Source organism: Pseudopodoces humilis, chromosome 5, assembly GCF_049639895.1.
Source record: "Pseudopodoces humilis isolate 2021_Gansu_Grassland_sample_001 chromosome 5, ASM4963989v1, whole genome shotgun sequence".
Taxonomy (NCBI): domain Eukaryota; kingdom Metazoa; phylum Chordata; class Aves; order Passeriformes; family Paridae; genus Pseudopodoces; species Pseudopodoces humilis.
Window position 1 is genome coordinate 44,378,615 of NC_142204.1, and position 25,347 is coordinate 44,403,961.

A 25,347-nucleotide genomic window follows, 5' to 3' on the forward strand; every position below is an offset into this window, starting at 1 on the left:
AAAACTAAGTTTAGAATGGATTTTATTTATTAGAGAGAGGACTCTTTCATATATGATTGCAAGCTCTGTGGTTAAGCCATAAAAGATTTAATTTCATCAAACTATCTTATGCTGCAGAAATAAACATAGCAGATTCAGGAAGTAAAAGCAGGGTCACATATTGAATATACTGTCACGTTTTAATAATTTAGCTAGTTAGAATGCTGCCAGCACAGAGACTTAGTTGTTCCTTGTTGCTGTTTAAGCAGAGAAAAATTTATTGATTAAGGATGGCTGTTAGGAAGGAGCAATAAAAGCTTTAGTCACAGGAATGCTGTTGTAGCCTAGTACAAACAGCTTTGTTTAGCCATGGCTGACTAGTGATCTGTTGGTTTGGCAATAGATCATGGCCCTGCTTATCTTACACATTTCTGGCATAAAATATGCTCTTACAGAGGGAACTGTTAATGACTAGATGCTCTCTGGCTGCTGAAGTCCTCAAGCCTGTCACATCTGCACTTACCCCCTTTTCTATAAGATTGCAAGAACCAGACAAATAACTATTTATGTTTTTCATAGAAGAATTGAGTAATATTTCTGTGCCAAGTGAGCTTTTGTGTTTACTACTGGGATTCCAGTGTCAAAACCTAAGCAAAAACTGTGATGCAAGAGTAGTTGATCTAGGAAGTCTTTTCCAACCTCCATGATTCTGTGATTCTAACTTCTGCTAGCTATTGCTATATAGACAGAGGAATTTTAGCAGTATGCCTCTAAGTGCATTTGTTTTAATATTATAGTTATTGATTGATTTTACACAACATAATTAACACAAAACATATCTTGTAAATGCACAAAAGGTCCCTTGCAAGGAAGGTTCAGTTTATTATTCAAAACCAGAATTTCGGTAGGTGCTTTCTGCAGTTTAGCAGCTGTTGGCTATTGCCCTTTATAGTGTCTGTAGGGCACTACTGGAGATGTCCCTCACAGAGCTTAAAAGCTTGTACTCTCTGTTCCTGGTTTCTGCAGTTGTCAAAGTGGATGTGAGGTAAATCTCAAATTCCAAAGGTCTGTACCTTTAATTTTTATATATTTTCTAAAGATTTTAGGAAGCTTGATCAGGAATTACACTTGAGGGATAGAATAAGCTCTTCATCTTATCTTCAGGCTTTGCATAGTGAGGAAAGTTTGTTCACATTTTTCAACAACAAGAATTTTGATAAATTTAGGAATTTCATCTCATTTTTGGCCCCCTGAACTTTTTCAGTGCCTGAAAAAACCCTTGAAGATCCAGGCACCAAATGACAAGGTTTCTGCTTAGGCAGTTGGTGGTAGCAGCTGATGTTACCTTGGAAGCTTTGTATTTCATTTGGGTAATCAATTCTTGTATGAATATTGGTAATTACCCAATTTCATTGTGAACATTTTAACCAGAAAAGTCTCAACTTGAAATGTGTTTGGTTCTTATCCCTTCTTGTTTCTTTAGAAAGAATAGATAGCTCCTTACAAAAGATAATTATATTTTGTTTGTCTGAAATCTTTATAAAATAAGGATTTTAATTATTTTTATTTTCCTCAGTCTTAGGATTTGTATGTAATTCGTAAATATTACTGGTGATTTCAGAGAAAATAGTCATAAAAAAAAATGGATTATTTTCAAAGTTACCCTGAAGTCTCAGAAATGTGTTATTGCCATTTTTTACTGGCCCTCAGACACATAATGTAAAACTCTTTAAAGTGGCTGTCTTTCTAGTGCTTCAGTTTTTTACTTACTTGCTTCAGAATAATTTAGATGTAATTCTGTTTTTGCAGTAGTGGAAGAAATCTACTATTAGTTTTAATGTATATAAATCTGTTTTTTAAAAATAGTCCCAGTTCCCTTCCAGTATTGTTACTGCCAGGCATCCCATTGACTTCTCCAGGAGCAGAAGCAGGCCAAACTAGCATAAGTGAAATATTTATTTGTATTAATTTTAATGCAAAAATTCTTGCTATGTATGATAAGTGCCTTCATTCACTTTTTCTAATGTGTAAAAAGTATTTATATCTTTAAAAATAATCTTTTATATTAAAAGGGAATTCAGAATCAGTGAACTTGGTTTTCAAAACCACCTTCAGTTTTTTACCTCTACTTCTGCTGCTGCCTAATGTTGAACTTCAAAATACCTCATTGCCAATACAGCACATTAAATTAATATCTCACTGCCTGAAATCTTGATGTTAGCATCTGCTATTCATTTTTTAAAACTTTGGAAGTGGGAGGGGGGCCTTATCAGAGAAAACTGATAACAGATGTCACTGCCCAAATAATAAAACAGACTTGGAATAGTGAATTTTATTTAAGGTCATTCTGATTAAAATGAAAGAAAATAATTGTTTACAAAATACAAAAAGAAAATATTTGAGTAATGTTCATCGAGAGGAAATTTCTTCGGTTTGGTGCTATGTTGCCTGTATAGCTTAAATAATAAGTTATAATGTATGTGTAATAATTTAATTTAATGACTGTCACTTGTGTCTGTGAAATACAGTTGCATTTTAACCCTTCTTTTTCATGCATGTTGTGTGGCTTTGTGTTTATTGTGCTCTTTATTAAGGAATGTTAATGTTTATAGCCCTTAAAAAATAAAGGGTGGGACAGGTACTAACCACTTTTGCTGAAAGTGAGGGTTTTCTTTAACCTGTGAGTTGAAATTAACTTCATATGATACTTTTGTGACATTGCTTTCTTGGGGAAAGCTCTTATATATGAACACAAAAAAAAATACTGTTACTGATAAAAGCAGCAGTTGATGCCATTGACCAGCTGGACTGAAATGGATAGTTGGCATATAGACTTTGATGGTAAAGCTAAAAGATCCTACCTCCTAAATCTTTTGCTGGAGCTGTAATTTTGTGGCTCAGTCCTCTCCCACTTAGTGACAAAACACAGAGAAGAATGAGTATCATAAAATAATGCTCAACTCTTAACCTCAAAGACATGTTTTTTTACATTCCTAAAACACTTTTGGCAGGAAGAGGTTTGCAGAACTTTCAGACCTTCCATTTAGAAAGAGGACAAGTAAGAGTGGGACATAGTCAAAATAAAATCAATACATAGTAATAATAATAAAATCACACATACACAAAAAAACCAAACACAAACACAAAACCCCAACAACCAGAATATAATGAAAGGGGAAAAGATACAGGTGATGTGTAATACCATGCCTAAGTACATAAAGCCATTTAATGAGAATGAAAGAAATGTGCAGCTGCTGGTGTATATATTAGAACTTTCAGAAAATCTGAAGGGTTCTAGGTGGTCAGATCCTTGTGAAAATCATTCTGAACTTGCTGTATGCATGGTGGTAGCTTTGAAAATTCAGAACTCATAAATGTTGGTTCAAAGTGGTTTTGGAACTCAGATTTAAAAGTTATTAAATATATATTAAAGTATTAGCATTTTCAAATATTTGTGAGGGTCAATACATAAATATTTTTATTACCTGAAATGGGTTAGGAAATGAACAATATGTTCTGTAGCTCTGCATTGCTGAAGTTCTTAGTCCTTTCTTTGAAAACCAGTAATTGTGGGAGACTGGTGACTCCACTAAGACAGGCTGCTCTATTATCAGTGTATGTTCTAGCATGCTTCTATCTATGGCCCTTTCACTTCAGCGACAGCAGGATTAAACACTTACATTTCCTGCTGAATCAGTCCTTCAGAATCTTACATGCCTGCTCATATTAATGTACAGGAAATGTAATGTTGGAAATATTGGTAGTAAATTGAATATATACAGAAAAGTGGTGTAGGTTGAAAGTAAACTGGATTTCAGCTGGTGAAGGTAGGTAAAATGTTGCATTTCTCATCCAAAAGATACTTATATTTTCATGCTAAAATAATATTTATTATAAACTGGGGGGGATGTTAATTCTTTAAGTTATATTTAGTTACGTGCCAAAAAAAAAGTTGTATTTTCTATGCTTCTGAGAAATTTAAAAAAAATCTGATAATACTATATTGTGCCAGCATTTATTGCTTTGTATTTCCAGTTTTTTAAAGATCAAATACAAAATCTTAGATTTTAATAAAATGAAAAAAATTTCTGTGATGTGAAATATTTTTCATAGAGCAGAAAGACACACAGATTTCATGTATTTGTAATTCCTTTAATTTCTGAGCTACTGTTTTGCTGTTGCTAACATGACTAAAAATGATAAATCAGAGCTTGCACTTGCTGGGATCCAGCATTTCTTTTGCTCATATTTAGATTTTTGCAAACTCACCTGAAACTAATTCATCTACTGTTGTAAAACTGTCTTATGTCTACTTACTTTTGTAACTGGTTAACTGAAAAGACCCTTAAGATAATAAAATGAAGTTTTAATTAGTTAAAATATTACAAGAAAAGGCTTCTTAACTGTGCAACCCTTTTGTGGAAATGTAGCTTCCGTAACAGAGATCACCCAGAGATAACAGAATAAAAATGTGCTCCAACTTTCATTTTGAAAGCCTGTGAACAAAATATCCCTCCCAAGGGGCCAAAGTTACTTTTCAGTGAGAGTGCAGATTATGTCATCCCTGTGCATGTATTTGGCTTCCCCCAGCTTCACAGGAGGCTGGAGAATAAGCTGCCTGTGATACAGTCTGTTAACCTGTGTCCAGTTTTTGAAAGCAATAAACGGATTAATTTTGGGTTGCTGTTTGGTTTTCATAGAGGTTTTTCAACACAGCTGCTGGATGGACACAGATACCTCTGTTGTCCACTGTTTGAAAAATGTCTCCAGAAATTTATTTGAATCCATTTATTTGAAACAGAGAGAACCCCCTGAATTTCTTTTTCTCATGGTGGATTTCCTTAAGATCTCCTGTGTCCATTTCTTGATGCTTGCACTTCACTCACTGTCTCCAGTGCTGCTGCTTTCATGTAATTTCTTAGAAGTGTTACTAGTGCTACATGGCTGGGGTACAGAAAGATGAATCTTGCTGAAGTCTGGCCAAGTCAGCAACTTGACATCTGCAATGCTGTAATGGTGAAAGTGCCCATATGAAACTCTTGCAGAAGGTATCAAAGGCACAGAGCAGGACTGCAATTTTGTAAATTTGACACAAATTTACACTTGTAGATTAGATTTCCAAAAAGACCTAGTGAGAGTCTAGCTCACTGATTTCAGAACGAAAGGTAAGGCAGAATTGTTTTTTGGGGATGTTGGTTTTTTGGTTTTGTTTTTTCAATTTACTAATGTTTCTGTATTTTTAATTGTGATTTGTCTCAGCCATCTGTCTGTTGCAGCTATCATTCAACTGAAAGATGATAAAAGGTACACATACCAGATAAGTTGCTGCAGGAATGCTGGCTGAACACAGTAGTTTATCTGTTCTCTCACTCCCAGCAATTAATAAGCTGATCATACTTTTCATTGTTTTAATACATACATGGATGACAGTTTCAATGTTACTTGAATGAAGGCTGATGGTGAAGTTTCTAGCAGAGATTCATGGAGAACCTTCAATGACAAATTTAAGACTGCACGTGAGGTAGCTGAGCCTGCCAAATGGCTACTGAGAGGAAGCACCTCTTGGATTCCTCGGGTGGTAGCCAGACAAAGAGGACTCAAATCAAGAGCACTTATGGCAGGAAGAATAACTAGACAATTCTATTTTTACTGCAATTGAGAGAGAAAATGGAAGCTATAAAGGAAAAGGTAAATGAGATAGCAAATACATGTCACCACTGTTGAATGAGAACTCATGAAAATAGGATTATTATTTTTAAATTTCCACCCACATTAACATCTCCATAATCCGTTGTTAATGTAATAGCTAAAAGCTCTTTTGAAAATCTAATTGTGTTATGTGAGTCATGTAGGTAAAGCAAAGAGAAGTTTGCTGTCTGGAAAAGCTCAGGCTAATTTATGAGATGTAGACAGCCTAGGAATACACAGCACAGTGAAGCCTGAGTATCATGGTAGTGGGGGCTGAGCATAGTAACTCATTGCTCTGCTCACAAGCATGGTCGGGTTTTCAAATGCTCTGCAGCTGGCCTCAAAAAAGATGTCAGGCTTTAGGCAGTGATGGGCAGAGTAGTGGTGCTCATCCTGAGGGGGAAAGATGTGATGGGTCTTTCAAAGAAGGACCTGGTCATTTTTATTTGTTCTGAACTTGGAGAAATGGATAGTATTTGAGATGTCAGAAAGGTAGACCAAACTAAGACTTACTCACAAATCTAACTGGAATGAATAAAAGACATTCTGTAGATGATCTTTTAGTGGAATCTCAAGGGCTCTGGTTTTGATTTTTTCCACCAGCTGCAAAGAGTATGGTTGTTATCTGACATCCAGGCAGATTGCCATTTTCTGGCATTAAGGATACTGCCAGCTGCATTGGACATAAGAATTCATACCATGTGGTGTCAACTTAAAAAAATGTCATCTAAAGTTTCTTAGCATGTGGCTTCTTCAGACATGGAATCCTTTTACCTTCAATGTATGTGCTGATGGTTATGACTTTGTTTTAATCAGGGTGTCTTTATGTTTAAGGGGAATAGCACATTCCTAGTAGATGCCAGATATATCCTCGTAGGAGTTTTCCCTTCCTGTTACCCACATCAGTCCTGAAATCTGTCCTTAATCCTCTTTATTCCTCCATCATTCCTGCTTTTTCTGTGTTTGTATCTAGATGTAGGCTTTTGGGCCAGCTAGAGAGCTTCAAAATGTAGTTTGCCAAGCAACTACCATGTTTACTCCTGTTTCAAACTGAACTTCATGACCAGTCATATAAGTTTCTGACCAAAAAAAAGGCAAAAAAAGGAAGAAAATACCTTTTAAGATATGTAATATGTTTTATCCTTTTTCAGTGCTGCTGTTGTGGCTTAACCCCAGTAGGCACTGAACCCCACACAACCACTTCCTCCTTCCCCCTTGGTGGGATGGGGGGGAGAATTGCAAGGATAAATTGGGAAAACTCATGGGTTTATGAAAGTAATTTTCATAGATAAAGCAAAAACTGCACCAACAAGCAAAGCAAATCAAGGGATTCATTCACACTTCCCATGGACAGGCAGGTGTTCAGCCATCCCCAGAAAAGCAGGGCTACATCATGCGTGATCATTTTTTGGGAAGACAAATGGCATCACTCCACATGCCTCTCCCTCTTCCCCACAGTTTTATTTCTGACCATCATTTGGCATGGACTCTCCTCAAAACCACTCTTGCACCACCAGCCTTCTCGCCATCTTTGATGCTGTGTGACGCTGTTCAGCAATAAATAAAATATCCATGTGTTTTAAACACAGTTTTGGTCACAAATCCGAAAGCTTGCACCAACTACTATGAAGAACATTACTTTCTATTCTCTTCTAGTCACTCATTTAGATTTTAAGTGTCTGTATATCTAATATGAATACAAAAAAAAATTATTACATGTTTTCTGTTTACTAGTCTGTTTTTCAGTATCTAGAAGCCTGCTAGGCTATCAGCTAAACTACACAAAGTACTTCCTTTAAAGAAAAGGTTAAGGAAATTTGGTACAGAATATACCAAATAATACAAGGTCTTCAACTTTTCAATGAAATAATAATAGCAAAAGAATCAAAAAGCTTTTTTGAACTTGAACTTGAAGAATTTGCATGTCTGCTGCAGAAAGAGCTCTAATTTGGTAGAAATTGATGATGGCATGCATATCTGGGAGTCCATCTGTGCCACAGAAAGCATGAGTTTTGTCAGGATGATCCCTACAGAACTTTATTGCTATGAAGAAAACACAAACAGATGAATCCTAGTTACCAGTATTATGGAATGACTTTGAACAATAGTAATGAAATCCAGCTTTTTACTGCAGATTTATGTTTTTAAAAGAACATGACATATGGGAAATATTACTTTATCCAATGTTGAGACAAGTGCTAGAATTTCTGTGTAAAATGGTAACAGGATGGGGTTTTTTCAATTTGCATTTTTTTGAGGAAATGTTCATATTTCTTCTGAGATTTAACATTCCTATGGATTGTTTCTTCGTACATGGTTAATCTTCAGAAAATATATGGAAAATATTCTGCTCTCTCTCCATATACCTCCAACTGTGTGGAATGCCATACAAATGAAACCACATTACAGACAAGTTGAGCCGTGAGGACCACGCTCAAGAAGTCGAGGACCACGTTCAAGTTTGAGTGGAGAGTGGTCAAGCAGCCAGAATTACTGCAGTTGTACTTTCCCTGGCCAGGAGAGTTAAGCCTTGGGAAGTTCACCACCACAGCAGGGTGGGCACCAAGCAGTGAGAGCATGTAATAACACGTTAGGAGCTTCAAGTAGGAACAGAGGCTCGTGGAGGGTAAAGTTCAGCCTTGTAAGAGCCTTGTAAGTGCATCACTGTGGGCTCGATGCACAAAGACAGGGGTGGCTTCCTGAGCACAGAAAAAGGCTTTGCTCCTGCATATTGACACTTCTTACTAACATTACAGAGCTGAAGGAAAGCCAGGCAGCCAGGTGTCTTAGGTGCAGCTCTCTAAAGAGAATACTGACTGGTGGGGATAGAGATCAATGCAAGACATTTCCCTGTGAACTGGATTTATATGCCTTTAGGCACTTCAAAATACCACTCATATCTTCCATGGAATATATTTTCTTTCAAGGAACTGAGCAGGATCTATGCACTGTCCTTACAGAAATGTAAAGTCACCCCCCACTTGATATTGATAAAACATTTTTAGTCAGCATTTGAGTGATTCAGTGTTTTGTTGTTGCTATTTGTTCTGTGTAATGGAAGACAGGCGACACATCTGCTTGTCAGGAGTCTCCCATGAGAAGTGTATTGGACTGGAATAGTCTTCTCATGTTGAAGGTGGGTCACTATGTGGTAAAGAACACAGCTGAGCCTGCCTGCATATGATGCCAAAGCACTTTGGGAGGAAGATTTTAAGAAATTTTTTATATATTAACTAAGGAATGAAGCCAGAATATACCAAATTTCAGGAGAATACTGTACTTACAGGATAATGTATCCTCTCTAACTTTCCATTGATGATCCTGGATCTTCTGCATCCATGGCAAATGTATTAGCTTCTTCATGTGTTAAAAAAAAATAAATAAAATTGGAGCATTTCTTTTTCTTCAGTTGTACTAAATATCATCTGTTGCTGTGTTTTGCAATATGCTTCACTCACCTGCTGTGCACTCAGTGTACACTTAGAGCAATTTCTTTCTTTAATTTGTTATTAGAAATAGGGGAAAATCTGTTTTCAGGATGTTGATTGTCCTCATGTGTTTGTAAAGCATTGAGTCAGACAGTCTGTTGAAAAGATTGTGCCTGCGTGTAGAATTAGACTGTTAGCACTTTTTAAGAGAACTTTTTTAAGGTCCTTGGCTGTGGCTCAGGGCAATCTAGGTGCTTCTGAAACTGATATGCTTGCAAGGCTTTAAGAATAGCAATCCTCAAATCAGTTGCCTAAATTTTCTTGAGATCCCAGTGAAATTGTAAAGGATCTCATCCTTACAGATATTTAGGATTCTATTCCTCACACTGGGATTGGTGGGGGATGGTCACTGCAGCAGATCTAAGAATCTGGCACTGTGGAACCACTCTGAAGTGGGCAGGAGCAGCTCCATGAAATTCCAAGAGATGCAGTACCCCAAGCACTTGGTTGTAGCAAAGCTGCTTAGAGGCACATCTTGGTTTAGCGCTTTATTTGTTTTTAAGTTTTGGCAATTACATTTAAGCAGAAGTTTGCAGATGCTTAATATCTGTTACAGATGCTTAATATCTGTTTTCTAGCTTTTAAAAGCATCAGGAGTTTCATTCCTTCAGAGCAAAACCACATTAATATAATGAATTAAACATCAGTGTTCTTTCATGAATTAAGTAAAAAAAAAAACAACAAAAACACAAAACAACAACAAAAACAAACAAAAACCCCACAAAAAATCCCTAGGTGAAAAACTCTTCAGTTGAAACCCCTAAGAGCATACAAGTGAATCACTTCTTGCAGAATGATGGTCCTTTTTTTCAGTGTAAGGTCCATTCTGCAGAAGATTTGGATACATCTAAACAGAGTCAGATCTTGATGAATATGGGAAAAAATAGGATAGCCACTCTATATGCAGAAATGCTGTCTCTGTACACTTTTAAGGATTTAATGCTTTTTTATATAGTCCCAACATGTCAAACATGTCTTTTTAAGTTTTAAACATAACATTAAATTAATGTGGAGTGAAAATCTACCTGGAAAAAGTTATTTCAGTTTGGGTATTTATATGGTATGAGTTGGCAATATTTTGTAACTTATTATCTTTTACAGCAGAGAAAAAATAGATTAGATGACTTATACAGGTTACATTACTGAAAAGATAAACTGTATTCCCTATAATTTTTATTTTTTAAAAATACAAACATTGTGAAAATATTTGAAAGTAATTTCTGCCTTCAGATTTTAGGTATCTTTCATCTGTGTTTTTGCATTTTTACATTAAGATACCTTGGTTTCAACTACTATTTATCATCAGAGCTAAACAGTATTTGAGTCAAATACTAGAAATAACTCTTCATAAAGCCTCTGTTATTTTTAATGTCTAAACTGGTATTTTCTTTTCTGAACTCCCTCTCTTAATTCCTGTATTATTGCCTGATTTATTCTGCAGAGGATCCCATTGAGGAAGGAGGGACATGTAGTATTTTTCCAACACATCATAGGAGGAGGTTAAGTAACTGTGCTGCACTTTGCTTCCTACTAAAGAATTAAAGGGAAGAACCTTTAGAGGTTAGGGGTCCTTTATGTCTATAGTTTGTCTGAAATTCTTGAAAAAAAAGCTTTAAGGGAAGGTAGAGTCAATTATCAGATAGTAGCAGTGTTTTAGTTATTATGCATACAAGTTATCATGCTTGCTTTGATAAATAAATCTTATGAATTCAGAGTTAAGTTTTCTGAAAGGGTTTTATAATGATATGATTTGAGCATTTTAAGTTTTCTGACCTACATTAGGCATATATTAAAATTTCAGATATCTTTTGTTATTTTCCTGTCTTAAAGTATTTTCCAGATTAATAAAACATGAATTGTAAAACTACAAGAACATTATCTTAAGAAGATAAATTGAAAGGTTTTGCTGAGAGCAAAATATTTTAATTTAGACACAAGCATTCTTTTTATGGAGATTTTGGTGTAGACATGTAAAAGGCAAACTGTGGCCAAATCAGTGCACTTATCTTTTTTGTAAATATAGTTACATAAGAGAAATATGCCATCCATTGTATTGTGTGATAACTGCATTGCTTCATTCTTCAAAGATTTAATTTTAAATACAGTGGGAGTTTCAATGAAACCTTTAAAATTATGCATAAAAATGTTTAAAGACATAGAAATTCATGTGATATTGAGGACAACTGAGTAAGCTGAGAGATTCTGTTTAAAAACTGTTAAACAAAAATGTTCCTTACCTAGAAGATTAGCTTATTACAGCTGCTTGTTCTCTATTTTAAAAACTTTTATCCAACTGTTGTTCTCAGGCAAATATTTACCAGGTTTTATACTGAAAGCTGAATGACCTGAACTTAATTTCCTGAAAATTGAAGACATATGTATTCAAAAATGCTTTTTTTTTTAAGTTAGCACGTAATGCTAATGATATAGATGATGATGTTGTAACATAAAGGGAGGAGAAATGTCTTCATTTCTTTTGAGCAAACGATGTTTAAATTTTTTTTCATCCACTAAAAAATTCAATTTTTATTGGACTATTATTTTTCTGCCTGAATTAATTATCTTCCCATAGGAAGTGCTTTTTCAAACGTTAAATAAAGGATGGATGAAATCCTAGAACAAATTAAGCATGTTCTCTTTCCAGACAGGAAATAATCGTCTTCATTGATCTAAGTTTTCTATAGGATGAAGTAAAATAGGATTCATTCCAATATTTAAGAAGAAAATACTAAAGTACTTATATTCACATTGTTTATGGTTCAAGAGAAATCAGCTGAGTAGCCATCAAATGTGGAAGAAGTTCAGATGTTTGACTTCCTTGTTTGACTGAAAGCTCCCTATGTCCTGTAGCCCTACTCTGTAGGTGTACAGGACATCCCTGATGTGATGAATTAGAATTGAACCTCACTGAAGTCTGACACAGTCCAGCAATTTAGCAGGGGAATGGCCATTTCTCCAGAAAAGCCTGATCCATTGGGAACGCTGTAGTCTTGGCTAGGGCACACTGCCAGGGTGGGTTTCACAGAACAAACCTGCAGCCCCTTCAGTTTGACACTGGAGGGAGGAAGGCAGGTCCTAGAACCAGCTGTGTATATTGTAGCAACTTTCTGGAGAAAATGGGATACTGGGGTGGCGGGGCAAGTCCACTCCTTCAAGGACTGCACTTTAACTGGTGGTGTCTACTTCATACCTCTTCTCTTGCCTCTTTGCCACATACCATAAAATACCCAAAGCTCATGGAGGGGAGTTGCCAAGCGAGCAGGACTTCATAGCCAACTAGCTGGAAACACACATAGCCGTGACTCTACATTTTCCTTTCTTTGGTGCTTGTCATGAGCATCATGCCTACCTGAAAACAGCAGTGCTGGAAACAGGCAGCTGTTAGAGCATGTTCTGGTGAGATCATAGTATCAAGCTGTCTCCTGCATGGATATGGATGGCTGAGTGCAGATATTTCTCAATGATGACATCAATGAATGAACAAGATGTGAGAGATACTTGGCACCTGATCAGTAATGCTGAGTACGAGAGAGCTTACAGAGAAACTTCGGACACGTACAGCAGATGTTCTGTCATAATACAGAAACTCCTATAATGGCTGAGTCCATTTTGGGCAAGACCACAGCTTCTTCTGGTTTTCTTATTGCTCTGAGATTTTTAGCCAAGTAGTGAAATAACACTTCTCTTTTCAGTGTTCTGTTTCCTGTGGAAAAGGTTTGAAGTTTCGTGATGTGCATTGTATTAACAGCTTCCAAGCGAAAATAGAAGAAGACAACTGCAAACATTTGAAAAAACCACGAACATACAAAATATGTAGAGCTGGAAGATGTCCTTCTTGGAAGACCAGCACATGGAAAGAGGTATGTAAAAGCTTCCATAATTAAGTTCTCCATGAAAATACAAGATCATATTCATGACACACTGCTTCAGTGGGAATGATTGTCAGTACACGCATCACAATGAAGTTTACAAATTAGCAAGTACTTCATTGTATGTTCTTTTTCTTTCTTTGAAGACTAATGAAAAATAAATGTCTGTGAAAACTGAAATTATTTGCTAATCTGAATTTTGTACAGAGTAACTACTTAGGAGTTTCCTCATTTTACCTTGTAAATTAACTGTAAATTTTTAAAGTTTACTTACCTTCTGCAATGAATTCAGTAGTATCACTATTTGCTGTCTTAGTCTAAATAGTGAAATGGAACCAGGTTTGTGGGAAAAGGACAAGAAAAAGAGCTTGTGGGCACAAATACTGGCTTTTTCCTGGTTTGGTCTTATAAAACATCTCTCATCTTGTGGTAAAATTGTGTGTAACTGAGCATATTGCAGTATTTTGCATTTCACTCACTCAACACACAATTCCCCACATTGGTAAAGACACAGTAACACTCCACATTTTGGCCAGACTTAATAGAACAATATGAACTTTATGTTCATATAAAACAATATGAACTTTAGGCTTTGGGACATAATTGTGTTTCTGCCTAGGCTAAAAGGGGGCTGTTTATCTCAGCAGTCATTAGTGGTATAGTGAAATTCCTTTGGCCAGGGAAAGGGAAAAAAAGGCATTTGGCATTTCAGCTCTTCAGGATTCAAAATTCTTAGTACTACCTGCAAAACTAGTGTCCTCAGAATATTACACTGTTTGCAAGATTTTTTAGCCTGAAACACTGAAATTGTTTTCTCTTTTATTATAGTGTTTGCGTTTTAAAACAGCAGACAAGACTGTCAGTCTCTAATAAAGATAAGATGTAAACTCAGACCTTCAACTGTTGATCTTGCAAAAATGTAAACTTTTGCTTTATATATACCTATAGTGATTGCCCCTATCATGAATTAAAGCACTCAGAGAGCTCAGTTAGATACCTCAGATGCAATTATTTTCTGTATTTTTAAAATGTTTTCATTGTAGTTTTGCATTTTCAACACAAATTTCTTCAGGTATTGTACTGGTATCACAAGGACTGTGGAGTATATTTTAAATAATATCCTAAGAACTTCTAATGACAGCTGTACTCCCTTCTGGAGGCTGTCTCGTTTCACAGTGGCACAACTAATTTTGATCAATTTTAGTGTTCTGTATCCTGTGGAGTGGGGATTCAGCGAAGGGACATCTCCTGTCAGGTGACAGGCGTGGGGCGGGTGAATGATGTTATGTGCAGCCCTGACCTGCGCCCCGCCAGCGCCAGGCACTGCCGCCTGCCCGCCTGCCTCCCGTACCACTGGCTGGCACACGAATGGCAAAATGTAAGTAAGGCTTCTAACTTGTATGACTTAATCGAGTTATGTAACATGGCACAGTAAGTTTGGGTTTCTGTTCTTTTTTCCCTTTTCTTTTCCTACCCCCCGCATTTGGATGCATTTCTAGTAGCTGCAGAATAACAAATGACCATGCTGCAAATGTTGAAGGTCAAGCTTGCAGAACTTAAAAAGTGACAAAAAATGTCAAATATTTTATTTATACTCTCTTTTTATAATCTCTATATGATTTGTTTGTCTATTGTTGTAGACAAAAGCTCTGGTATAGTTCTGAGCAGGTACTTATTGATAGGACTGTCTCTACATACTGCTCTACATAGTGTTTAATAGATAGATAGACATAGATGTTTAATAAATCCTTATTATGAAATATCTTTTTAAAAAGCAGCTTTTTAAGAACAGAAATGCAGAAGAAATGTCATGTGGAAGTAAACACCTTGGAGGTAAAATCTTTGGACAACAGTATTTATTTCTGTATGGAAGATTTAAAACACCTTGAAAACTTGAAGCATTTTTTCTTGTTAAAGAAAAGAAACAAAATAAATATCATAATTCTCCTACCAAAGAGGAACCAAGATAAGAAAATAAAATGCAACATTCTCTTACCAAACATGCTTTTTTATATTTTAGAAAATCTACAGATGCCTTCAGGAGAGAGCTGTCGTTTCTGAAGGTGTAACTACTATTTTCTACATGCTAAAAATTTAATAACTTTTGTTATTTTTGCAAACATGCAAACATATAAAGATGGGGAAGAGGGAAAAAACAAAAATTATGTGTAATACCTGAAATGGTGTTCAGAAGAGGCTTTAACATTAAACAAAAAACCATTTTGTGCCTTTGTGTCATATTAATAATCTGCCGTGCTAAATTTTCTAGGGAAAGCCCCTTTAAATATGAAGACTAAAGTCTCAGGGACACAGTGCTACAGAAGTGACAGCTGTTAATATGTAAAACATTGGCTGGTGCTCAGCAAAACCTAGATTATATTAATGCAGTTCAAACACATATATTACTTTGTTAAGCTATATTGAGGGGAAGCTGACAAATACATGTTTCTTTCAAGTGTTCTGTTCTCATATGTAGCTGTCAAAATCAGGAATAAGTGGAAGTGGTTTGGAATGCACTTCTAGCACAAATAAACACTTTCAGGGAATGAGTGTGAATTTTCCTTTGCCAACAAACATTGGTGTATTTCATCTGGGTGTTTGAAACTCTCCACTACAAACATATTGTGTTTCAGTACATTCTCCAGCTACTTCATAACTTCTTCCACATGTATATTGCTGTTTTCTTGAAGTTCCTGTGTTCTGTTCCCTTCTCTCACCACATTCATACAGAGCCCTGTACATGTCGTATTAATAGGTCAAATGCTTATCATCTGCATGTCACTCCTGGTGCAGGATGTCCTCAACCAAACTTGTAATGTTTTGCCCAGCTGTCTTGGCTCTGGGTGCTTGTGTATCATTTCCTCACTTCACCAGTCACAGCACAGCAGAAATATATCCAGATCTAACATTGCTCCAGTTTGCAGCCAGTAGACTGGGTGAAGCAATTTTTATCCTAAGGAGAAGAAGGCCTTAAGGTTAAGATATAAAGTTTCCATCATGAAAAGAAATCTTCTGCCTGTCCCCATTACCTTGTGACTGGATTATTCTTTATATGCCTGATATTCTGAGCTGCTCCATGCCATTGAAAGTCACCTTAGGACAGGTACCCATATCTGGGGATGTGCTGTTGGTATATATTACTTAGCCTGTAGCTCCAGTTGTCTGGGTTCTGGTGGAAGCAAGGTTCTTATCCTGTCCTGGCAGAGGTGATGGCTCATCATTCCACTAGCTTGCCACAGGGAGACGTCTGAGGACCCTCAGGAAAAGCACAGGCTCAACAACTACTGCTGCTCAAAGCTGGCACTGGTGCTGGCTTGATTAATAGGCAGTTTGCTCTCCCTCTCCCTCTCCCTCTCCCTCTCCCTCTCCCTCTCCCTCTCCCTCTCCCTCTCCCTCTCCCTCTCCCTCCCCCTCCTCCTCCCTCTCCCTCTCCCTCTCCCTCTCCCTCTCCCTCTCCCTCTCCCTCTCCCTCTCCCTCTCCCTCTCCCTCTCCCTCTCCCTCTCCCTCTCCCTCTCCCTCGTTTTGTTTTCAGGACCAACTTATTCCTTTCATATGTCACTGAAATCCTTTTCTGTTTCTTTCCTTTTCATATGGAAGGGCTTTTACACTCAACCTATCATTGTGGCTTGAAATTTTCATTTTCTCCTCTGTCTTACCCAACAGTGACATTGTTATTATATGCTATTGGTTTTTTTCAGCTGATTAGAAGTACCTGAACTTTGAAAACAGAGTAAAAGACTAATTCAGTGAATTATTTAGTCTGACATTGTTAACAGATGTAAAAAGGTATTGCTGTCTGGGTTTTGCTGGTGTGTGGCAATCAGTAAGTAACTTCATTCTGTAAATGTCTAGCTAAACTGTGATTGATTTTCTCACTTTTAGTGCTCAGCATATTCTAGAAGAAAGGAAATACACCGGAAAGTTAAATGTGTGAATGAGAACCAGCTCCAAGTGGATGAAAGCTTCTGTGATCCTACCACAAAGCCTCCATCATCAAAAACCTGCAGCTTATCTCCCTCTAAATATGTTGTGCTCACAGGAGAACTGTCACAGGTACTCTAATTGTACTGCTCACACATCTTTTATATATCTTTACATTTAAGAATGTTATATTGCTGTAAAAGTAGGTTACATGTGCGGAGGAAAAAAAGAAGTATATTTGTGTTTGAACATGGCTGTCTAAACTTTCCCCACATTGACCTTTCAAGTCAGCGATGATTTATTGTTGAGGCTGTTAGGAGTCCTCCCTTAACTGCCCGTACCATCACCACCTAGAGGAGAGTTGCCCCTGCAGCAGGATTCCTTTACTGGTTTCCAGGAAACTCTCTTGCAAGCTGACCTTGCTGAAGTAGCCAATAAGCTTTTCCTTGATTTCAGTGAAGTGGTTGATCAGTGCTTTGTTTCCCTTGTACATCTGCCCTGCCTGTGTGTGCATGTCTGTGCACATATCACAGCTGAGAGGGAATGACTCTGGAACCTCTGAGAAAAGGGCACCATGGGGCTTTGTGGCTCCTTGCACATGGAACCGTTGCAGACCTTTACTTCAGTGCACTGATGTTCCAGCCCAAGGTGGCACACCTCCAACGACAGGCTTTTGTCAGAGCAAGGATCAGAGGTGACTTTCCTGTGATGCAATTCTACAGAAATGTCACAAAAAATGTCACAGAAATAATGTCTGTGCTTGGGGATTTTATTTTAGTGCTCAGAAAGCTGTGGGTTTGGTTACCAGCAGAGGATCACGTACTGTGTTGGAATCCGTTCTGTTCAAAGGCGGCACGTCCATGGCCTTCGGACTGTAGCGTACCGAGAGTGCCCGGTAGAGCCATCCCCATACATCTATAAATGTAATGTCAAAGGATGTTCACAGGCAGCTACGTGGACAGTGGGGAAGTGGACCAAAGTGAGTACAGATGTGCAAGCTCGTTTTTTATAGCTTCCTCTAACATGAATAAATGCCAAGAATAACTTGCTGACATAATGATGTTCATTACTTGCTTCTTCCTAAACTAAGTCTTAATGGTTATCTATGTCTAGTGCTCAGCATCTTGTGGAGTGGGGATAAAGCAGAGGACAGTAGAGTGTATGACTGAAAATGGTTTATCTAGTGACTTGTGCCTGCCACGTTTAAAACCAGATGCCAGAAAGATCTGCCGCCAGAAAGAATGTAAGTGATAGCTGTGATTTGATGCAGTTAATGTTTTCCCAGGTTACTTATATTAAAGTTATAAATATATTTGGAGTGCAATTATGCAAAATTAAGTCCTAAAACTAAGCTCTATTCCTGAAATATTAATATGATTTAATCATTCATTTTGAAGGTGAAATTCTTACCACCTGCAAAGATATGCAGATTAAAAAAGGGATTCAAAAGGATGGTGAATACCCACTTAACATTAAGGGAAGGATGATAAAGGTACTGTTAATATTTATGAGTTTTTATGAGTCCATATTTTTATGAAAAAACACTTTTCTAATAAAGATTTTGCTAAAGGGTTGCATTTTCTCTCCCAGATTTATTGTTCAGGCATGCACTTAGAGAATCCCAAAGAATATTTGACATTGGTAAAAGGTGAAGCAGAAAACTTTTCTGAAGTATATGGATACAGGTACAGAAGTGGTTTTGTAACTTTGTGAAGTGCATTTATTCCTTCAAAAATAAAAGAATAAAATAATGCCTACTTTTTGTGAGAAATATGAGTGGGATTTTTTTTTTTTGCTTGATTTTCTGTTTTAAATCCAGGCATATGAGCACACATACAGAAATGTAGATTCTTCCAATCTGAAATTATGTTAGTTGTACTAAATGATTATAATTTTTTTCTGTTGTGACTTCAGTTGATCCACATTAGTGTTTCAGTTGAGACAAGATTAAAAGCTGTGCTTCTTGTTCAGTAAATGTTGTTTAATATTTTTTATTAAATAATAAATGAATACATATAAATTAATAAATGCACTATTGGCATAGAGCAGTACACTTATTTTTCACTGTGATATTATGTTAAGGAAAAATATCAAAAGTAAAAATAAATATTTGCTATTCTTTAGGTTGCAGAATCCATATGAATGTCCTTTCAATGGAAGCAGAAGGCAAGACTGTGCCTGTCGAAATGATTACCTTGCAGCTGGCTTCACGGTTTTTAGCAAAATAAGATTTGATGTAGCTTCTATGCAAATTAAAAGTAAGCATTTTGTTAGTTTTAGCCAATTTGAGCATTGTATTGAAATTGTATTCACAATTCACAATTACCAAATTACTGGTTTGACCCACTTACAGATCCAGCTGTGCCATCTTGGGGCAAACAAAATTCTTATTTAATTTAAGAATTCAATGTCAATTTCAAAGGGAAAAACAAACAAAAACAAAAACACCCCCCCAAAAAAAAAACCTAAAAAAACAACCAAAACAACCACCACTACTTACCTTGTGCCTTGTTAATTTGTCCCAAGTGGTTATGTGGCATGAATTTCACAGATCCATATTTTATATGTGAGCCACCTTCATTTTCTAAGGTTTTGTTCCCATTATCTAATTTTATTTTAGTCCACAGCTTATTTTTCTTGTGAAAGTCTTTGTTTCTATGTTCTGCTTAGTCCCTTCTCAGACCTTGACAAATACTAAATAAATGGACAGGGAATCTTGCAGTGTTTTAAGCCCCTGCCTGAAGCTGGCAGTTGGCCCACAACCATCTCTCTTGGTGCAGTGTCCAGGTGCACATCCATCCTAGCCCACTCATATCTCAGAGAGAAATCTGGACTTGTAGGTTGGACTTGTGGTGCAATAACCAAAATTCAAACCATGGTTTCTCAAATCAAAACACACAACATCCCTTCCAAACAAACAATAAACAAAAATCCCCACCCAAAGCAAACGATAAAATACCCATGTTTGCACTTTTCACTGTTTCCCCCTGAACTTCAAATGCACCAGTTTGTGTTGAATAATTTTCTGTTTTCTAGCCACAGATTTTCTTTTTGCTCAGACTATACTTGGGAGAGCAGTACCATTTGCTACAGCTGGAGATTGCTACAGTGCAGCCAGATGTCCACAGGTATTCATGATTTCTTACTCCCTTTAAATGTTTACATAAGAGGGGAAAATAATATGTGTGACTTGCTTATATGTGTAAGGTTCTAAACCAATCTCCTATTCTGTGAGGTCAGTGTACAACATTAATAAGTGTTTTTTTTCTTACTCTCGTCTCTCCTGTTCCACCATCCCCCTGTCATAGTTTCTCCCTCAAATTGTTTTCTACACCCTTTCCCTGTAGGCTCCATGTATGTGGATCCAGCTTTCTGTGTGTTTCATGTATTGCTCCTCCTCCCTCTGGATGTGATGTACCCTTTGTTTCCTCTAATGCTTTCTCATTCTTTGTTCTCTAGTGACTTTACTATAATCCTGCATAATTTTTTCTTATCTTTTCTCTGTTCCTCTCCTGATGCTTCATGTCTTTGAAGACTACCAGAGGAAATCAATATTTTTTAGCAGTTTACTTTAAAATTTCTATATGCACTATTGTGTCTAGATTAGTGTTCTACACAGAGTAGGTTTGACTGACATGGGCAGGATCCTTTCTGGATGAAACTAAAGCCAGAAATGAGCTTCAGAAGAAGGATCTTAATACACTCTAATGCTATTGAGGATTCAGTCCATGGGACTAGGGGAGACTTAGTCCCAAATAAACCCCTGATTTGTGCACTGTCTACAGACATTGAGCTCTCTGGGCCATTTTTTACTTTACAGGTCTGCTTACACTGCACTGTCCTTGATGATGCAGACATAGCCTAGTCTGAGCTAGCCAACCTTGGAGCCCATTGGCAGGAACAGGATTCCTTAGAAAACACTTCAGCTTATCTTACTCTATTGGACAATTTAGGATGAGGTCAGCTGTCCTCTGGAAGTGAATTTCTTTCCACTTAAAGCAGTTAAGACTGACTGGCTCACACTTTCTTGGTTGTGAATCCCTGTTGTCCATCTCTCCTGGTTAAGATCAGCTGTGTGGTTGGACACAGCCAAGGGCAGCTAGAGACAATTTATGTGCAATTTATGTGCAATTTATGTACAAATGAAGTGCCTAGGTTTGGCAGACTTAAGCCCCTGACAAAAAAAACTGTTGAAGTTCATTACAGTATTGGATGCCTTAAACCTGCAAATCCTGTGGGTGCAGTACGATACAAATCTGTTTGCCCTATGTAGCTTCTGTTGGGAGGTGATTCTGCTTACATTGGCTTGGCACTGACACATTTCCATCTATAAGTTCTGACTGGAGTTAACAGTCAAAAAGCTGTCATTCCTGTGCTTTTAGTCCTTGAAATCTGGCTTTGCATATGCTGTATGATACCTCAGACTGCTCTTGAGCTGTCATTGTGATTGCAATAGCATTTCTCTTTTATTTTTGCAAAATGATATCACTGTGAAAGATGCTCTGGGACTGTTAATTGTGGAAATCATTCCACACCATTTGTATGAATTTCCTCCTTCATTAACTGGAAGTCTTCCACTTTGTGGATACTTGAAGAACAACCTACCCTATCCATATGAGTTTTTATTAGATCATCCTGAGTTACATGACTGCTATAAGCACAGCAACTTTACATATAGGTGCTCTCAAAAGAAATATGCCATGCTGAGCAATATAACTGAATTTTTGCAAAAGAATTTAAGTGAATCATTATAATAAAAGCTATATATATTTATATATGTATGACATTATTAAGCAATGAAACACAGAAGGTACCATTTGCAATAAAAAATTACTAGGTCTGAATACAGAAATCCAGGCTTTTAGTGAATAATGTGGAGGTGTGCAGTTTTCTGATTGTAGTGCTGCCTGAACTAATCATTAGGCTCTTTGTGGAGGTAGTCCTTTGTAGCCTATTGAGCTTCTCTGTGAATGCAATTTAATAATTTTCTGTATCTCAGTTCGTTTGGTAGTGCAATTTGTTACTTTTAATATATTCCCTATTCTCATAGGAACTGACTGAAGCTGGTTTCAGAATCTGTATTTGTGTAGGCAAACGTTTTATAATCAGTAGCTTCTATATTTGTTGTGAATGGCTTGTGTTGCAAAATATTCCACTTAAAAATATAGTTATTTATTTTAACATCCACTTATGTTCTTGTTCAATTGTATTGTTATACTGAAAAAGAAATGGAACATGATAAGATGATAATGCTTAGACAGTGTGCAAACATTTGAAAATCAGGTGTGTCTAAGAAGTGACTTGTCTTCACAGACAGCAGTATGTTTTGATCAAGTTATTTCCAAAAAATTCAGGAACTTAAAAAAGAAATAGTGTTTCAAGAAAACCAGCTTCATTCTTGCCTATTGCAAGTCTGTACTTCTTGTAAATTAAAATTTCATTTGTAGAAAGGCAAAAATAATTTCAGTTTTCTGATGCTAGTTTTGTCTTCACACTCAGATGCTACAGATCAGCTGATGCACAGCTGGTACTTAATTCAGAATAACTTGGTTTTGTGTTGTGAATGTCCATAGATGGGGCAAAGTGCAGCATATTCAGCCCATATTTTGGACACACCTTTGAGTACTTAATGTTTAGACATATCCTGAGACATGTGCAAATATGCCAATGTAAAATATGTTAGTGTTTTGAACTCAGCTCTGAATTTTCCTTTTTTTCTTTTTATTTTCTTTTTTTTTCCCCTAGGGACAGTTCAGCATTAACTTGTCTGGCACAGGTCTGAGATTATCCAGTACAGTGAGGTGGATTGCTCAGGGCAACTATGCAACTGCTGACATACACAAATCTCATGTGAGTCAACGCTGTTTTCCTTTTGTCTGCTCTTATGGCTTGGACAAGAGGTGCAAGTGCTGACTGCAGTGAAAGCTACAGTGATTTTTGTGAATCAGAAATAGCATTCAAAGTCTTTGACCCACTTAAGTCTTCTTCGGCAATGTCTAATCACACTGTCCAGTATCTAATTCAGATCAGCACTCCCTGCCTACCCTTCTCTTAACTGATGTGAAGAGGTTATTGTTGTATTGATTTGGTTTATTAGAAGCTTTGAAGATGCTTTTAAAAAAACCCAAACACAACACCCAACCCTCCACATTTGGTTCAAGATGATCCTTTTTGGTGCTTACTCCCAGCTTTATTAGCATAGGAAAAAAAGACCAGTTAAGCAAGAACAGTAAGTGTACACGGTTTAAGACAACATCAGATGATAAGCCTGGGAACAAGGTGTAGAGTGGTAGTGATAAAAGGATCTCTGTTCCTGTTTTGCTAATACTGCTGTCTCTTGATTTAGTGTTTCTAGGTATGATTTGTCAAAAGGTCTGTTGTGTACAAACCTTGAGAAGCCTTTTGCGCAGCTGTGATTTTGCTTTCTTGATTGACTCTTCTCTTTGTCTAATTCCCAGGATGGTACTAAAATATTTGGAAGATGTGGAGGATTTTGTGGAAAATGTGTCCCTAACACAATTATTGGTCTCCAGCTTGAAATACAGTGAGAACTCTGATGAACTAAGAACATCAAAGCAGGGACATTTGCCATTTAGGTTCAAATTGTAGGTGCTCTGTATATTTATATTTTATATTTTTTATGTCTGTAGTGCTCATTACTGTAATGTTCACTAATAAGAACTCCGGCTTTCTTCAGGATTTACTCAAGGTTGTATTATCTGTTTGTGGGCAAGCAAATGCATAAATCACAATCAGAAACCTTCAGGTTTTAAAGGAGAAGCATTTATTCAAAGTACAGTCTATACTAACAGGTAAATTACACTGGGATTACTTCCATGGGTAACATTCTAAATTTTACCATAATTGAAATTCTTTACCTGTAACTTACCAGTATAATTCTTTATGCAGTATTCAGTAAAATTTGTACTCTACTGATCTTTTTGATAGATTGTGCTAAAACATAGGAAGGAAAGCTTTACTGTTATATGAAGAGGTCATTTCAAGTACTTCCAATTTTGTGCAAACTTGTAGGGATGATCTGTCAATAACTTACAGCAGAAAAGTACATAGCCAAAATGCTTGAGATAGTTTTATAGATCTGTGTGTTTCTCTGTCAGTGAAAGCATTTTTCCCTATCCCTTTCGTTATATTCTTCGTGGTGCTCAAATCCTAGCAGTAGTACTGAGAAGTGTAGAAGTGTGGTTTCGCCTCTGTAGTCTCTGTAGCACATTAAACATCAGGTCTTAGGTTTGCTGTGGTAACAGGAAAAGAAAATAAGGAAACAAAATGCTTCAAAACCTGATTTTAAATCCTCACCTCTCATCCAAGTATACTGTGAAAGCAGTGTATTCTGTTTACCATTGGATTTGTGTATAATTGCACAAATATATATTTGCTTAAACACTTTCTGTATCCACCTTTCTCCTTTGCCCTGGCCAATGGCACATTAGCAAAGGCTGTAGTGTGTGCCCTTCAAAGTCTGATTCATCATAATTTTCAATAACCTTAGTGAAAAATCTGGACAGAGGCAGCATCAAGTGGTTTTGGTGTCCATCTTTGACTCGATTTGATTTTTCAATGTTTGTAAATACAGTTCTAGCTTCTGCTATTTAAACAAGAGTTTAAATAGAGTTCAAAGAGTTTTAGGTTTAAACAATTATCTAGCTCTTTGATTTGTGGGTTTGTATTACTTTACAGTCCAGAAGAAATGTAGAAATATATGCATATACAGATAATGTGTTTTAGGGCCATCTCTCAGGTATTCAGAATAAAATTTCCTATCTGCATAATAATGTATATTATTGCACCTAATTTACCAGATAACTATACCTGCTTTTTCTGACCATACACATTTTGTAAACCAAATATTTATTTTGCATGCCAGTACAATTGGTGGATCAAGTGGCAGCTATATCATATTTTTACCCACAAAGAGTTAGCCATGAATTAGCAATATGTATTAATTAAAAACAATACTGTACCACAGAAGTGTATGCAGCTTCTTTTAAGATAACACATGTAGGTAATTATTTTGTGATCTCTGCATCAGAAATGTATTTTTGCACTATGTGCCTTATAATAGTTGTAAACATTAATAAGATTATAAAACATTATTTTCCTAGAAATGTTTACATTTGCAATTAAAATCTTGTAATTTATAAAATATTTATAAAATAAATATGCTTGTGTGAATGGTACCAGGGTACTTTTGTTTGGATTCTTTTTGGTATTGTACTCTAAGCACAAAATGTTACAAAAACATTTCAGCTTCTTTATGCGCAGAATAATTACATTCTTAATACTTCTTTGCAGTGCTGTACATTGACTTGTACTGGCATAACTGGAGGTTATAGTTACAGGAATAATTTCTACAGAAGCAAATCCTGCTTCAGAGGGAAGA

General features: G+C 36.6%; 1 protein-coding gene across 1 annotated transcript in view; it reads left to right on the forward strand.

The window, feature by feature from the left end:
* Positions 1–25,003, forward strand: part of ADAMTS20 (ADAM metallopeptidase with thrombospondin type 1 motif 20) — an 82,775-nt gene extending 57,772 nt beyond the window's left edge. Inside the window, exons 29-39 of the mRNA XM_005519525.3 lie at positions 12,848–13,015; positions 14,229–14,402; positions 16,908–17,078; positions 17,725–17,925; positions 18,060–18,189; positions 18,344–18,438; positions 18,537–18,631; positions 19,071–19,204; positions 19,983–20,074; positions 22,692–22,796; positions 23,405–25,003. Coding sequence (XP_005519582.2) covers positions 12,848–13,015; positions 14,229–14,402; positions 16,908–17,078; positions 17,725–17,925; positions 18,060–18,189; positions 18,344–18,438; positions 18,537–18,631; positions 19,071–19,204; positions 19,983–20,074; positions 22,692–22,796; positions 23,405–23,494 — 1,455 coding nt within the window. The 3' untranslated portion in view covers positions 23,495–25,003. The remainder of the gene's footprint in view (positions 1–12,847; positions 13,016–14,228; positions 14,403–16,907; positions 17,079–17,724; positions 17,926–18,059; positions 18,190–18,343; positions 18,439–18,536; positions 18,632–19,070; positions 19,205–19,982; positions 20,075–22,691; positions 22,797–23,404) is intronic.
* The last annotated feature ends 344 nt before the right edge of the window (positions 25,004–25,347 follow it).